Raw genomic sequence first — 17256 nt, 5'->3', positions numbered from 1 at the left:
CCAGGCATTCATCCTGATTTACTCACCTAACCTCACCACCCAAACCCTTACCATGCACTCCCACCCACATCACTCACCACACAAAACACGAGCCATCGAAATTACTCGCCACCCACTCACTATTACAACATTCCACCACGCAAACACTCGCTATACAAAAGACGAATCAACAAAATTATTCACCACCCAAAAGCTTACCACCAAAAATAATCCACCACACAAAGGACTAATCACCAACATTGCTCACTGCAGAAAACACTCAACACTGACATCACTCACTATGCACGAGCCATTCATTCACCATCCAAACACACACCACCCATACTGCCACATTCACCCTCTCACCACTACACTTAGCCCATGTGGCATGTGGTCTGTATGATCCATGTCCAGCATGTGCTGCATGTCTGCATGTGCGACAAGACTGCATGTGCTGCATGACTACGTGCGCTGCGGTGCGTGCGCTGCGTGCGCTGCGTGCGCTGCGTGCGCTGCGTGCGCTGCGTGCGTTGCGTGCGTTGCCCACCTAAACGGCAGGAATCCCCCAACCGTCATGTGCACGACGGCCGACTTGTACCAGGGCTGGGCCGGAATCTCGCGGGCGATGTTTTTGGTGCGGCACGGCGCATTGAATGCGCCCGCGCGGTTCTTGCCGACGATGCCACCGATGACTGTGAGCGGGAAACCGACGAGCAGCCACACGGCCACGAGCAGCAGGATGGTGGTGGCGGGGAGCGCCTGGGTCGAGCCGTTGGCCCAATGCACCGAGTTCACAATGCTCCACGTCACGAAAAATGGGGCTGCACACGTATGCAGGCACACACAAATGTGCAGCGATATTAATGCGTGCATGTACAGCCCTTTTGTTAACCCCACTGTTCGATGAGAGCTCATCCCCACAATGTGCGGGCCGTGGGGGTTATTTGACCATGCCGTACCACGTTGGTCAGTGCTGTCAGTGAAGGCAGGGCGCAGAGACGTTGGAGCATAGTGCAGGCAGTCCTCGAGTTACGAACACCTGCTTCCATGAATTTTTTTTTAAACATGAACTCACACTTCCAAACTAAACCGCGGAACTATTTTGTTAAGCGGAGCAATCTTCCATGAGTTGTAATGAGCGAGCCTGGTGCTGGGAGTGTTTGTGTGTGTGATATAGCCATGGTGACATCATCATCACTTAGTGGTGAATAGTGGGTTTTCGTATTGGTATAGCTTTAACAGACTGCGGGGAAAGTGCTATTAGCGAGTACCTATGAAAACCGGCACGGCACACGAGGGTGGGTGGGCCACACCACACCCGACCGCCTCTGTCTGCCCAGTGGTGATGTTTACACACCAGACCAGGTTCTCATTTGAGGCTGAGTCGACCTAGGGGAGACCCATGATCAGTTCCGATAAACGTCACTGGTGTTGGCCTGAGTGGGAACCGAACTCGGGTCGCCAGGTTCGTAGCACAGCGTGCTAACCGCTACACTACCGCTCCTCGCAACACACACACGCGCGAAGATACATAATGCACCACACTGAAGGCCAGATTCTTAGCTCTGATGTTCGCACACCACCTCACCATGCATCAAGTTAAGGTCACCAGAATCACGATGGCACGGCATTAGACGCACGCCCCACCACCGTAGTATGGGAATACGGAAAATACGAGTCTGGCAAGCGACACGAGTGCCAGGCCCAACGGTCACTCGAGCCGGGAGACACTCGCACCTTGATGATAAGCACTTGGGGTGGTTGTGGTGGTGGTGTTGTTGTTGTTATGGGACGGTTCCCTGGTGGGTGCATTAGGCTCTGCTGACTATCAAATATGGAAGGACACTTATTTGCGTTGTTATTTTACTCCATTAGCACAATTGGGATGTAATTGGTGATAAATCGCCAAACAAATCAGATTTTAAAAACAAACACATAAACAGACACTCAGCAATGCACATAAGCAGACACACACACACAGGCACAGAGTTACACAATCATGCATGCGCGTGCACACACACACAAATGCACGTAAGCGGTTCGGATGCTGTCGTTTTTAACTGCTGCATATTGACACATGTTAATGTAGCGGCTGTAAAAAAGCAACCGTCGTAAAAAACGATCCCAAAATAAAACACATTTAATTGACTCTAATGTTATTTTAACTAAAGCGCACTCTGAGTGGTACATTGATGAAGTCAGCGACTTACGCTTACAGTAAGTATCGGTGCTGCAGAGTAAGTGTTTGAGTAATTGCCAGGCCCAGGGTTAGGATGGATCTGAGCGTAAGGAGTAACTCTTAAGCGTTACGGTTATATGGGTAGTAAGTGTTAATGCTAAGGTTAGGGCAAGTGTGGGTAGTAGAAGTCGTGTAACTGTTAAGGATATTGTTAAGATACATTTTAGTGTAAAGTGAGCTTAAGTCATTTCACACCTGATGACGGTTGCTTGTGTTGCAATCGAAACGTCGTGGATTCTATTATTTATTTTATTTCTACGTGACTTTACCGAAATAACCAAAGAGTAATTCCTGCAGTCACGAAAGCTTCAAATCAAATTTGAGCTTAGTGTTTAAATGTCAATGGTAGGGTTGGGACCAAGGGAAGCGTTCGTGATCAGGTAAAAGTCGTATTGGTAAGGATGAGATCAATCTTGAGGGTTGTTAGGGTGAGTGTTTGTGTTAAAGTTAGTTTAGTATATAGGTAATAACAATAATTTCAACTTGTAACGCACACAGTATTCCCTGTTATAGAGAGGCACGAGGAACCACAGACAAGCAGGAAGGAGACCACGCCAAGAGCCAGCACCAACAAGTCCCCAAGCTCTGCAGTCCTCCACATATAGTAAGGTGTGGAATGAATGATTGTCAACATGTGGGAGAAACCCGGAGCACCTGGAGAACGCCCACGCGTGCGAGAGGGGGGGGGTGCACATCTGGGGGAGCAGTAGTGTAGCGGTTGAGCGCTGCGCTACAAACCCAGCAACCCGAGTTCGATTCCCGATGAGCGGCGAACAAAGTGACAACTATTTGAACCTGTCCTGGGTTGACTCAGCCTCAAATGAGTACCTGGTACGGTGTGTAAACATCGCAACTGGGGAGACAAAGGCGGCCAGGCATGGTGCTGGCCACCCCCCTCCGTGTGCCATGCTGGCCTTCATAGGTGCTCGCTAACAGCACTTGCTCCTATAATCTGTTCAGGCTATACGGGGATCAATGACTTATTACACCGTCATCCTATAGAGATGGAACAGGTGGAGTTCACATGCTTGCTGCACTGTCGCCTCCTGGCAAGGCAGGGTACGATACCCTCCTCAATGCCCATGGCAAGGGAGCTTCGCAACACTTGTGCGATCCACCAACCCTTACCTCCACTGCTGCGACAACAGGCGCGCGCCACCACCGCCAGGCTAAGCGTTGGTGCAAGTGTGTTAAGAGTTTGCGTTTGTGCTTTTTGCTCGTGCGTTTGCATTTAGACAAGTAGTAGGGTAAGTATTAGAATTTAGTTTTTTTACCGAATAAGTCGATGGTGCTAGGCTCATCCTTACGATTACAGTAAAAATAATTGTGAGAGATATTGTTCATCACCTTTACATTCAACCTTAGTGCAAGGGGTCATTATTTGCAATAGGATCACAGAATTAGTGCAAGCATCGTCTACATTTAGTCACAGTGATACACAGCTAAAGGCAATGGCGCACTGCTAGGACATCGTGCTGCACGTGATGACCAACCTTGGGATCACGTCCAATTCTTGGGGCCGGGGTTCGCACCGAAGCCGGTGGGGTAAGCACTCTACCAAATAATTTATCTCACCTGCCACATTGGCCGTCTCTCAAGCGAGGCTCCAGCGTGCTTCCCCCATTCACGCGTCCCATGCGTTTGAAGTTCATAAATTTTTTTTCCTTCAACGTGCCCGCTCCGAGGGATAACCAAGCGCACGTCTTGAGTTATGGCCCGCTGCAGTTTCTGGGTGGGGTAATCAACGGGCCTGTGGTCCCCGGGGCGCGCCCGCCGCTCCGCTCTCATCCCCTCCAGGCGGCTCTTAATTCACACATCGAGCGGGTGGGCGGCTGGGTTGCGACACGAACGGCCGCCACGAGCCTTCATATGCAGTCTTACAATGGCAGACAATTTATCTCTCGATTAAAAGAACTTGCTTCGGCCGTGTGTCAAATTACATTTATGCGCGCATTTTTTTCAAGAAACGAGACTGCATTATGGGTGTCATCTAGCTGACAAAGTCAGTCGATTAAACAGGAGAATAAAATAAATCAGCCAAAGAGTGCATTATGTTGCTTAAAGGAAATTATTCTTCCGTCATGAGCCTGTGGGCCTTTTGCCACCCTTATAAAAGACAATTAATCACCAGCGTCTGTACATTTCTGGCCAGTGGAATTTGTTTATACCGGGCAACCTTGGAATGGTTTTATCTTTATCAGCAAGATGCGCCCTCATAAAACAAAACGACCGTCACAATTGCGGAAACAGTCTCCTACAGAACCATGTGGGGTCCAAATATAAAGCTAACAGTTCATCAGGCCACATCTTCATGAAGGGACTCGATAAAGTCTAAATCCCTCGGATGAATATTACTGGGAGACATTAATACACAACAAGCCATCGTGTGGCTGATGCATCATTTTATAGGTGTCTGGATTTGATGTCAGCTCTTCAGTAGAAGTGTGCTGGCTCATAGCAGTTCTAACTTGGTGCCTTGACACGAGTACAGCATGCATTCATGCAGAGAGTCGTCCAAATGCCTCTAAAACACAATTGGCTGTCAGGAAGCCCTGGGAACCGGCCCACCGCGTGGGAGGCGCGAATACGGAGCGCTGGGGAGGGAGGGAGGCTCTACGAGTCTGGGGACCGCACGGAGCCGTTGCTCCCGAGACCCCCGATATCTCCCGCGACATCACACGCACGCCTACCATCACTCACTCGCCACCTGCGGTTCATCTGTAGAGGCCGGGCGTCCTAATGGACGGGCCATTCCTCAGGCTCCACGTTCCCCACAAGCGCAGCTATGTGCGGCTCGTACACCGCGGCCCGACTAACGGCACCGCTGCGCCAAACGCGTCAGCGCAGAGAAGTTGGTGGCGCGAGGAGCGAGTGGTGGTGATTAACGAGCCTTCGCCTCCATCAATTACCTCTGTGTGGTGGAAACCCACTGGCAGAATTATTTTGTAAGAAAATCCTCATGTGACGGTTCCTGACACATGCGGTTTCTAACTGATGCTTTATATGGTGGTTTAGATAGGAATTTGAGAGCCCACAATAGTTCATCATTACTTTTGTAACAGAGAACTTGGACACTATTCAAGTAAAACAATATTTATTCAATTGAAAGTCAGTGCCTCCATGATCCAAGGGAACATTGGGGCAGTGCTCATCTACAATAACAGCCCAAGGTCTGTGTAGGGAATTGCAATATTATGGTGGACACCCATGTATATTACACACAGAGAATACAAAGGCCCCCATTTAAAACTCAAGTCAAGTTTGTAAATATCCACATAATTACAACACAATATAATTAGGATTTCTAACAGCATCTAAATGCAGCCACATCGTCAAATGCTGTACAACCATGAAGGAATTCTAAATTTGAAGCTTTCGTGACTGCAAGGATTCATACTCTTTGGATTTTTCGGTAAAGTCACATAGGTAAAACAATTAATTAAATAAAATAAATGAAAACTAAATTAAATCACGACGTTTCGGAGGCAACACAAGCCTCATCATCAGGTGTAAAAAGGCACAGCAAAATAACTGTAGCGAGAGTTATTTGTGGCGAGGCATTGTTACATAGGGTCAGAGGAGGGGGAGGAGCCGAGGACGGGGGCGGGATGGGGGGGGGGGAGCCAGGAAGGTGATAGAGAAGGAGGACGGAGCCCCGGATGGGGGACGCAGAGCGGGAGAGTCACGGTTGAGGTTTAACATGTCATTATCATGTCATTTATATGTCATTAACATGGTTAATCACATCTTTCCAATGATTGCTCAATTTGAATCCATCTTCTCGGTTGAAGGTATGTCTATGTTTGTATATCTGTATAGCCTCATGGACAAATCTTTGGTGGTATCCAGACGGCTTGCAGAGTACCTTGATATCGGAAAAAACAATATCATGATCACCCACAGCGTTGTAACAATGATCAGCAACGGCCGAAGAATTCGTTTTGCCGTGTTTTAAATCTGATTTGTGCGAGAGGAGGAATGTTTATTAATTAAAACAGAAAAATAATATTTATTTATACAGTCATACGGGAAGGGCTTGAACCTGGAACTGAACAAGGGCAGAGAGTCAACAACTTGCATGGATGGGGGAACGTAGTTCCAAACCACAGGGCCAAGGGCCAGCAGTAGAGAAGGAGCAACCTCCCATTGAGTGGAGGTTAGGTGAGGGTTTTTCCAAAGAGGCCTTGGTTAGTGGACACAGCAACTACGTGATGAATCAACAACCTACTTCCTGGACTGATACCTGCAGGTTGTGAATGCAAATGAAAATGTGAGGAGTTACCAGTGTTTTTTTCAGCGCTACAACTCAATCAAGGATCTGGGAAACAATTAACATGAAAAATTAGCAAATTAAGTTTTTCTAAGCTTTAGGAATTAATAACGATGAACCCTAACCAAACTAAAGGTTATTTAGTGTGGCTTTCCGAGGTTCAGGAATTAATTATGAAGCCTGTTAATTCTAAAGAAGTTAATCTGGCACTGTGCATCAGGAACTAACAGTGAACCCAATAATCTCATGGCACCTCAGTATGGCTGAACACGAGAAATTCACAAGACATAAGGATCCTAAAAATACCAGTCTGGCTTCAAGTTTCAGATATTAATTAACCAAACGAATCATAAAGGTTCCTTGTTCTAATTGTGTTACAATAGTATTTGTGCAAAACACAGTTACTGGACATGTTAATTCTTGTTCATTAAACTCAAATAAATGAATTATCATTTCTATAAGCATCGTGATAAGCCGAGACATCACAGCCACCGCATGTCCTTGTTTTTTTCCGACGACATCTGCAACTCAATATGTGTCTATTAATACAAACACATGGTGCCTTGTGAACGTGACTGCTCAGTGGCAAGCGAGTGGGCAGACAAGGCCCTGTAGTGCAAATTACTGCAGCTCTGAAAAAGTGCTGCAGCCAATTGAAAGTTGTAACCCTATTCCCCAAGTCCCACCCTACCAGCCCGATTCCCATACATGGTTATCATGCCCCTATTACTACATCTACGAGACAACATGTAAGATATAAGAATATGTTTTAATAAAACAGGTGTTAAGATGTTAAAGCACAAAACTGAAACCTTTTGCAAGGAATCATGTATGCATTAACCACATATACTTGTGAACATGCAAACAAAAACGTGCTCTGGTAGTATATGCATTGTCTTTGAAACTGATTGGTCCACACCAGAGACCGCTTTCTTTAGAGCCTCGTCTCAAACAGTGTTAGACCAGAGGACGCCAAAAGGTGAACACCACAAAGACAATGCCACTATTAGGACATTGAGAGCTCGGGGTGAGCAGCTACATCATGGGACCTCCCTTGCCAGTATCAAAATATAAGAATTGGTTTTACCATTTCTGGAAATAAAACAACGTGAGCAGTTTTTTCCTTCTAATTATATTTCAACCGTGCCATCAACTAAACGTCACGATTTGGAATGCTGTTCACCACTCCATGTCAAGAGGATGGCCCTGGAGGATGATGCCACAGAACTACTTCTAAACATATTCAATTATAGGTCTCTTTAGCTCACGAGTGGCACATTTTTTATAAGCTCTGCAAATAATGTTATTCTCAGAGGTGGAATAAGCCAAATTAAATGAAAACCCAAATTTATGAAGATAGTTTGTGCAGCCATTGGTGACTGTGCTGTGACCATCACTTCTTGAATACTTGAGAATGCTGGAGGGTCACCGAGTGGCTCAGAGGTCAGAGCCCTAAGCTACCACTGCCGAGGTCCCCATTCTCAATCACAAGCGGCTGAAGTCCAAACTCAAACCGAACATCTCAGCTGTGCCGGGGTCAGTTGTCCAGCGCGGTACTCCCCCCCAGCCCCCCCTCCGATCGGTGGCGGCCGCTAGACTGCCGACAGTGTCCGCGTAGTTTAGCCCTGCAGTAAACGGCGGATTACCGGAGAAGAGCGAGGTGGTGAGCACGATGTTCCACACCCAGTTGGTGCCCTGCAGGCGGCGGTAGAAGCCACTGGAGACGTAGCCGGCGATGCAGCACGTGAAGGCGTAGAGCAGGATGGCGGCCGAGTTGATGGCGCCGTGCCGGTGAACATTAAACATCCCCATCAGCGCCATCACCAGGATGCCTGCCCGAGGTGGAGACAAACACCGTGGCTTTAGACGGCTGGAACAATTATTTTGCCCGTGAAGTTAAACACGTTGCTATAATTCGGGGTAATGATACAAGATTAGACGACAACTTTGTATATTCGACCTTCCCACTGCCATCCCAACTAATGGCCTATACGCAGAGCAGTGGGTGCACACGGTGTAACCGATGTGTTCACAAATCCGAGATTTTCACACTCAGTTCTTGATTTTATGTACATTCGCTTATGTCTGAAGTACAGTAAAGCAATTACCCATGTTTAAAGCAGTTTGCTCCGTCAGATATGCTTCGTTGTCCTGTACATTCTTTATTCTTGAGGATTCGTGAACTCACTTGTATCGCTTTCCATAATTCATACAATCTAATTCACTCAGCTTGCTTAAATGTAACATTCACATAAACTTTCCCAAGGATGCTGCAGTTTTTTCAGTTTAATTTATTAGGTATAAACCTGTGAGCCATGCGGCTCTTGACTCGGGTGCAACCGCAACAAAACAAAAACATGAACAAGAAACATCTTAAAGTGACTACACGCAGCAAAAAAATCCTGGAAAAAAAAGCAAAGTCTCTGTACTACAACAAACATGGCTAAACCAAAACGTTTTCAAAAATGACCAAAATAAAGCTATAAAACAATGTAACAGTGATCATAGGAACTGTGATTCAAATTTAACAATAAACGATATACAGTAATCCCTCGCCACTTCGCGGTTCAAGTTTCGCGGCCTCAGTGCATCGCGGATTTTTCGAACTGATTTAAAGGCCTCATTATACCTGTGCAGTAACACCATCATCATCATCATTCATCATCACATTCATCGAACTGCACAGATCTGTCATCGTCGTCATTGTCATCGCCATTGTCATCTTTGTCGCCGTCATTACTGGAGTCAAGTCTCAAGATACTACTGTCATTGATGAGTGTAGAACACCATAATACGTATCGTATGAGAGAGAGAGAGTGAGTGAATGTATAATATTAAGGTTTTATAATTAAATAGATTTAAGTAAAATATATATATAAAGTATAAATATACATATTTTAAACATTCTGGTACCCACACACACATATACGGAAATTCCTAGGGGGCCAATCCTACTTCGCGGATTTTCACCTATCGCGAGGGGTTCCGGTCCCCATTAACCGCGATAAACGAAGGGATCACTGTACATAACATGTACGACCAAACTTTTCAGCCATAGTTGGTTGGCTGCATGAGTCACTCCATAACAGCAGGAGTATCAGTAGCAGAATCAAGTGAGTGGGCAGGCAACCAGTTACACAGCTGGGCAAGTGGGTGCGTGGTGTAAGTGGGCGCGTGGTATAAGTGGGCAAATAAGCAGGAGGTCGCGCACACTGGTGAGTCGGTCAGCGAGTGAGGAGGTGGATTGGTGATCACGTAATCAGGCATGTTGGCGAGTCAACGAGTCAGTGAGCAAACCCGTGGGCAAGCGGCAGAATGAGAGTGCGGTTTAGTGGGCCGAACCTCGCAGTGGCAGATTGGGTGAAACGGGTGAGCAGGTGAGGGGTCATGAGAGTGGGCGAGAGGTCAAAAAGAGGTGGGCGAGCAGGTGAGCAGCGGCGCAGGCCGAGCGCTCACCTGTGGTGAGGGTGAGGAACTGCGAGCCCACGCCCAGCACAGCGCACAGGAGGCTGCGGTGCTGGGGGAAGCGAAAGACATCTGCGTGGATGATCTTCCAGCCGTTGTCGCCCTGGTCGAAGTCCTCGGCCGCCTCGTCGCCCACGTTGTAGCGGGCAAAGTCGTTCTTGAGCACGCGCATCAGGATGATGAGCACGAAGCCGATAAGCAGGAACACGAGCACCATGGAGTTGATGATGGAGAGCCAGTGGATCTCTAGCGTCTTGGGGAAGAAGCTGCGGTCGCGCAGGCGCTCGCCGCGCCGCTCGTACGTCACGCTCGTGGGCTGCCACTTGACAGTGTAGGTGTGCGTCACCACGGCGCCGGGCTCCAGCTCATCCAGGCTGTACGGCTTGGCATCACGCGTGCTCACGTTGGCGAAGATCACCTGGTCACCGTTGTACTCCACAGTAAAGTGTAGGTGTGTCCACAGCCCCACCTGCCACCGGCATCAACAACAGCATCAACGACAATGCCGTAATGTGGTGCCAGCTGTTGGTTCGTTTCCCATTTGGAGTTCCTCCTGCATGGAGGTGCTGTTTCAACCCATGAATATCAGAAGGGGAACTGCGTTTCGATTTGGCATTAAAGAAGAGCTTGCACTTCTCCCCATCTTACGACAAAGCAAAAAGCATTGTTGTAACTACTTCTGAAAATCACTTCAATAGGCCCTTGATCCACATTCGGTACACACCATTACATATGCATAGTGGTGTATGCCACATTCCAATTAAACTGATAATTAAAAATGTTATATGATGGTGTTTAATGCAGTTATGGGTGATCGGGCTGAGATCAACTCACTACACATTGAGCCAACCATAATTAAGGGTGGCTCAAACCTGGATTCGAAAAACAGAGCTGTGGTGCTGCTGTCCTCTAAGCCACCTCTATACGGTTCTTTCAGAATCTGTATTTACAATGAGGGTGAATGAATGAATCAAAAATAGACGCATACAAAAAACTAATTTAAATTTATAACAATGTCATTAATTCTTCTAGGGAAACTGAATTGAGTAAACTTTTTTTCTTCAAAATTTATCACGAGCTTGGGGCTATCAACGGAAGAGAGAATATTGCCCCGTGCTTGCTTAAACAGGACACTTCCAATGATATGCTTAAAACACGTGTGTATATTTACTGCATTTGCCCAGGTGCCCACCCACCTGCCCGCTTTTCCGTCTCCCCAGCCACCATACCTTGTGAGAGTGTGGCAGGAATCCGCTCTCCTCCACGTATCCGACGAAGCCGCGCAGGGGCACGTCCTCGAGCACGAACTCGAAGTAGTACAGCTCCTCGATGGCCTCGTGCAGCTGGTGCAGCTCGGCCTGCGCCAGCGTGACGTCGCACAGCTTGCGTGGCTGCACCACGTCGCGGCGGAAGTGCAGGTCGTAGATGGAGCGTGCCATGCGGTCGCCATCCAGGACCTCGCCCAGCGTCAGGCTCTTGTGCTCGATGTGTTTGGGCCGGCACACGGGCAGTGTGTAGTAGTGGTACGTCTCATGCGGGTTGTGGTAGGGCCCCACCTTGTTCACGTACAGCGTCACCACCTCGCCTTCTTTGAAGTGCGAGCCGCCCGCGTGCGCACGCCCCACTGCCGCCGCCGCCGCCGCCAGCAACAGCAGCGGCAGTGCGGACGTCCTGGGGAAGCGGCTCGCCATGGCGGAGTGGAACGTGGGCGTCAGGGAGAGCTGCGGAAAAAGAAGAGAGAGCCGCTTGGTCAAGCTCGTGTCGCCAAGCGCACGTGACAGAGTAATTGTGTGTTGGATCCTGGGCTGTTCTCTTGCCGCCGCTGTGTCCCCGTGAGTTTAAATGAAGGGCCCTTCACAGATGAACCGTGCTGAGGGAGCATTACGGTGATGGAGAGCCAGCACGCTTTAACCGGGCTGACACCAGAACCATATCACAAGGTCACCCGCAGCAACAAGACAAATATGCTATGACGTCACTCAACAAACCTGTACATTTATATTTTATACGTCTAAGCTAACATATAGCAAGTTAGTAAACTCTCTTGAGCTTACATTAAACAATGGTACTAAACTTTACATTTGTTTTTATGTAACTTGATGACCACCACTATTCCCCTGACCTCATGTAGATTCCTGCCCAGTGATGGTGTCCACCTGGGTTGGACAGTAAGCCATGCAGAAGTCATGGGAGTGTGGAGACAGAGGGCAGGTGGTAGGGGAAAGGGTGGGAGGGGGTGAGGCTACTTGGTCTGTGGGATTAGGCCTCGGCAAGGTAAGGTAATTTACCTTTTTTACAGGGTAAAAGGGTAAAGGTAAAGATGTCGACATGCCAAGGGGTAAGGTAAAGGGTAGGGTAAAGGTAACTCGGAAGAATTACCCGGTAGGGTAAAGGTAGCGCGAAGTATTACCCGGTAAATACGGTGCCTTGTTTACCGCTAAAAGCTCCGTGGCGCAGTCCGTGGCCTCCATTTTACAAGTAATATTTAAACAAACTTTTAAAAAAACATGCTTTTATTAAATGTACGAGTAATGACAGAACTCTACGACTCCAGGAAGTGGCCCTGAAGCTCGCCATAACGTAAGGGGCCGTGGTGATTTACAGCCAACGTCAGTTGACCGTGGACAATTAGACCAAAGCCGAAACATAACATCTAAAAAAGGATTTTATGATAGAATATAGTGTTGTCATCAGTATGACATAAGTATACCAAGTTTGCAGTCGATACCACATTAGGAAGTGGGTAAAAATTTAGTTACAAGATTTGAGGATACAACAACGACGACAACGACAACAACAATGACAACGACAACAAGCGTGTAAAATTGGAATCATCGAGAGTATTCTATATGAATAAAGCGCTCTACCTAGCATTTACCGTTATAAACCTTGTTCATGTGTAGTAGTACCCCAGTAATTACCCTGTAATCGGGTAATTTGTAAGGGTTAAAGGTAGGGTAAAAGGTAGGCTCGTTGCTTTTCACCTTTTACCTTACCTGCTAAAGGGTAAAAGGTAGGGTAGAGTGATTGTATTGTGGTAAGGTAAAAGGTCGGGTAAAAATAGGCTCGTTGTCTTTACCTTTTAACTTTTACCTTACCGAGGCCTATGTGGGGATGACACACACAGGCTCAATATGCAAATCAATATCCCACTCAAACGTGGGATACGTTTTGAACGTTATTCAGGGGTGACAGCATACTGACACCCAGAGCAAAGGCAAGTTGGGTTGTCGAGCGAGCCAGTTGTGGTTTGAACCACTGTACACAGACAATTTCCAAACAAGGGCCGTGGAACAAACTTTGCTTTCTCAGGAGTTACAAGGAACATAGAAGCCACACAAAAAAATGTCTGTTTGCTTTTTGCTGTTGTATGAGGTCCGACATTTCTCTACACATAAACACAAGCATGCTTAAATCACTGGAAGATATGTTGCAATGAGCTTTAACAATATATATTTTAAACCTAAATGCAAATGTATCCCAAGTATGGCTGTGCTTTAACAATGAAGGGCAATTAGTTACCAAAAGTCAGGTGTGGTGGCATGCCTCTGTGATCAGCACTTTGGGCAGCAAGGGTTAGTGGATGACAAATATGTGTTAAATGTCTAAAACCGCTGGGCTGCGAGATGGCCTAATGGGGTGCCACGGTGGAAAGATGTTAACATGGTATACAGGTCGTGGGTTCAATCCCAACCCTGATGCTTGTATATTTGGAGTTTGCATGTTTTCCCCGTAATCACATGCATTTTTCTCGAGGTTCTCTGGTTTTTCACTCCACCTTGAGAAACATGTGTTTAATAGTATTTAGCTGCTATAAATTTAGACGTGATAAGCCACTTTGTTGAGCTATTACTTGTGGCCAAGTCGATTCTGAAAAAGAGCGCTATAGCTTAATGGACCTTACCTGGTGAAAATAAAATTGATATATATTTTTAGATAAAACCATTGAGTGTTATCCTATGGTTAGATGGGCTTTGTACAGACCATCGAAGACGCTCCACACAAATAAAATAAAACTCCTGATAGAGGGGAATTGGCCAAACATCCCAATGCAGGATCCGAACTGAAATATGCACTTGGGATTCTGTAAGATTTTTGGGATAAAATACCATTATTATAAGATATTCATGTAGACTATTTCAACTATGAAGAGGGCTTGCACGGGAAACTTCACTGAAAGGAATGATGGCCGATAAGTCAAGAATAGTAATGGGAGTAGTAACCAAAGAATGGAAGACGCCTGCAAAGACATCCAAACAAGGAGATTGAGCTCCGTTGAGATGTAGGTGCTCGGTGATTATTACATCACAGGATCGTGAAAGGTGGTGGCAGCGTAGGGAGCCATTCATCTAGCAGGTAAAACTTTTCTGCACAGTTATAAAAACTCTGTTATGGAAACGATATCTACAACACCCGGGGGGTTGGGGGGTCTCGTCGCGATCCCACGGCTAAACTGGTTGGGATGATTGCCAATTAAAACAAGTATGAAAAACAACAGTTATTGCATTTAAGTTTGGCAAAGGATGCTGCGTGTGTTGCTTGAAAAAGTTAATCATGAAAATTCAGAAAATGGCAAAACTCCATTTGATCCATTCATATATCTATTATACGAGGTAAACGTCAACCTTAAGTCAAATTGTCTCCCAATTCAAAGGAGAAATGGTGCAGCATTCATCTCCATTGGTAACCCTGAGTTACTGATGGATATGCCACATCCCCATGGCGAAAAACAATCACTTCATAGGCCTGCCACGATTGCCTTTCCAAGAAAAGGTTCTCATTTGTTTTACACTAGAGGGACGATAACCTTAGTCGTCTGCTGACCAGGATTAATGTTTATACGTTTAAATTAAGTGGCAACACTCGGCCGGTGTCGGGATTAAAATGGTAATGCATTCGTCTTGTTGTTTTCCCACGCTGTTGCTTTGACTTGTGATGACCTCCTGTATCATTTGTGGTGGAGTGACACCATTTCTGGACATAAACGTAGGTTTTATCAGATTTAATTGATCAATCATGAGTATGTTTTTGTGGGTTTGTCGAGTATATAATTAAGGTAATTAATCATAGTTGCTTAGACTCTGGTCGACATGTTATTTATGCAGTCGTTGGTCAGTAAAGCTGTTTTTCCACTTTTAGCAAAAAGTTCGCTTTTAAACATGCGTCCCTTTTTAACCTTTCGAAAGTTTGTGCGGAATGCACTTTTCCACGCCCATTGCCACCCCCCAAAGGCACTGAGCCAACACGGCAATGAGTAAATAAATATAATATTTTCCTAGGTCAGGACGTGACACGCTGCCACGTAAACTCTACGGTCAACCGGAACAGTTCTCGTGGTTTCATGCGAAGGCAAAGCCGTCCAGGTGGTGGTGCACGAGAGCACCGAGCCGGCAAAAATGAAAACTGGCTCAAACTTAGCACGTCAAAAACGGGAGAAAAAAATATTGTAATTCATGATAAAACACCGAATTATGTATACAAATACTTCACCCGCATTCTACTAATTACTCATTCGAAACAAGTTTATCATGTACTCTGTTTAGAAGCTGTGAGCCGATTTACACTAAAGTTCCTGAAAAATCTCGGATTTCTAAGCACCCATTGGGGTTAGCGTGGCATGCACGCAATGGGTCGTGAGGCCAGGATCAAGAAACGCTTAGTATCCCGGCCGCTGTTGCGCAAACTCCACGAGGCACTCATTTAAGGTTGAGCGCAGCGATTGGCATATTAGCAAAGCGGCTATTTTGTTCGTAGGAAAACGAAAGTTCGATAACAAACAACCTCTTAAATGGGGCACTGCACTTTCGTGGTGAAGAAACTTGCAATAAAAGTCCTTCTGTGCTGACAGTGCCCAGAATCACAAATCTTAAACATAACCAACACAAAGTAAACAATTACAATCCTCATGTAACCACCTTCAACAATATCACTACCGTATAATACACAGCCGCGGCATAGGGTAGGCATATAAACAGACGTGTCTTTGTATGACGCCACACACGAGAGAGTGAATCATAAGCAGCTCTCACGATGTTAAATAACGGACACTGACAAGCGAATCTCAATGAGCCCTTAGCTGGTGAAATAATGGGCACTTCAATAATACTATCAATACATATCAATAAATACTAATAAATACAAACTACAGGATGGAGCGACACTTCACCCGTTTCGGCCTGCGCGCCACTCGCAGCCCGCCACTTTCAACGTGGACTCGGACAACTCCAACTCGGCGACTAATTTACGAGGCGCCTCGTAAATTAGCTTGCAGCTCTCGGTCGGGCTGCCTCGGAGTCATTCAGCAGCGAGCGGCGCTCAGCGCAGTCCTCACGAAGCCGACGAGGCGGGCAGGCGGCGAGCCACTGAATGCGACATTTCAACCGAAGCTCGCGGCTCACGCCGAGCGATGCAACTGTCCGCGCAGACCACGGCGCGGCCTTCTCGTCGTCCGAACGAGACGCGAACTCAATGAGCAGCAGCAGCAGCAACAACAAAAACAACAAAAACACGTTTAACCTCGGGCCTACTGCGGGCGCCAGTCAGGCGAACGCGCCCTCCGCGCTCCACCAGTCGACGGCTCCGGGCCCCGCGGCCTGTGCTCTGCTGCTGCTGCGCGGTCCCCACCCCACCCCACACCACCCCACACCACCAGCCCGGTGGCCACCGAGGCGGGTTGCGCGGCCTCTCTCTCTGGGCCCGGGATTCTCCGCTCCGCCGTCTCCGCTCCGCCGAACTTTCTCCGCCGCCCGCGGCCGCTCGCTCCAGGAAGCGGCGCACGTCACCCCGCCTCCCACAATGCCCCGCGCGTGCGTACTCAGAATCGATTCCCCCTCCTCTCCACTCCAGTGTACTACTAAAGTAGTCCTCCACACCAGTGTACTACTAAAGTAGTCCTCCACACCAGTGCACTACTAAAGTAGTCCTCCACACCAGTTTACTACTAAAGTAGTCCTCCACACCAGTGTACTACTAAAGTAGTCCTCCACACCAGTGCACTACTAAAGTAGTCCTCCACACCAGTTTACTACTAAAGTAGTCCTCCACACCAATTCACTACTAAAGTAGTCCTCCACACCAGTGCACTACTAAAGTAGTCCTCCACACCAGTGTACTACTAAAGTAGTCCTCCACACCAGTGTACTACTAAAGTAGTCCTCCACACCAATTTACTACTAAAGTAGTCCTCCACTCCAGTTTACTACTAAAGTAGTCCTCCACACCAGTGTACTACTAAAGTAGTCCTCCACACCAGTGTACTACTAAAGTAGTCCTCCACACCAGTTTACTACTAAAGTAGTCCTCC

General features: G+C 47.1%; 1 protein-coding gene across 1 annotated transcript in view; it reads right to left on the bottom strand.

Annotated features, from left to right (window-relative positions):
• The window catches only part of TM9SF1 (transmembrane 9 superfamily member 1), a 29433-nt gene extending 12806 nt beyond the window's left edge, over positions 1-16627 (bottom strand). Inside the window, exons 1-5 of the mRNA XM_061572136.1 lie at positions 16470-16627; positions 11183-11674; positions 9945-10422; positions 8135-8320; positions 527-800 (exon numbers count right to left, since the gene is read on the bottom strand). Of these exons, the coding sequence (XP_061428120.1) occupies positions 527-800; positions 8135-8320; positions 9945-10422; positions 11183-11644 (1400 nt within the window). The 5' untranslated portion in view covers positions 11645-11674; positions 16470-16627. The remainder of the gene's footprint in view (positions 1-526; positions 801-8134; positions 8321-9944; positions 10423-11182; positions 11675-16469) is intronic.
• Between the last annotated feature and the right edge of the window lie 629 nt (positions 16628-17256).

Source organism: Lethenteron reissneri, chromosome 49 (genome assembly GCF_015708825.2).
Source record: "Lethenteron reissneri isolate LAM-NWPU_2019-01 chromosome 49, ASM1570882v1, whole genome shotgun sequence".
Taxonomy (NCBI): Eukaryota; Metazoa; Chordata; class Hyperoartia; order Petromyzontiformes; family Petromyzontidae; genus Lethenteron; species Lethenteron reissneri.
The sequence above is the reverse complement of the archived record's forward strand: the minus strand, read 5'-3'. Positions and strand labels throughout refer to the sequence as shown.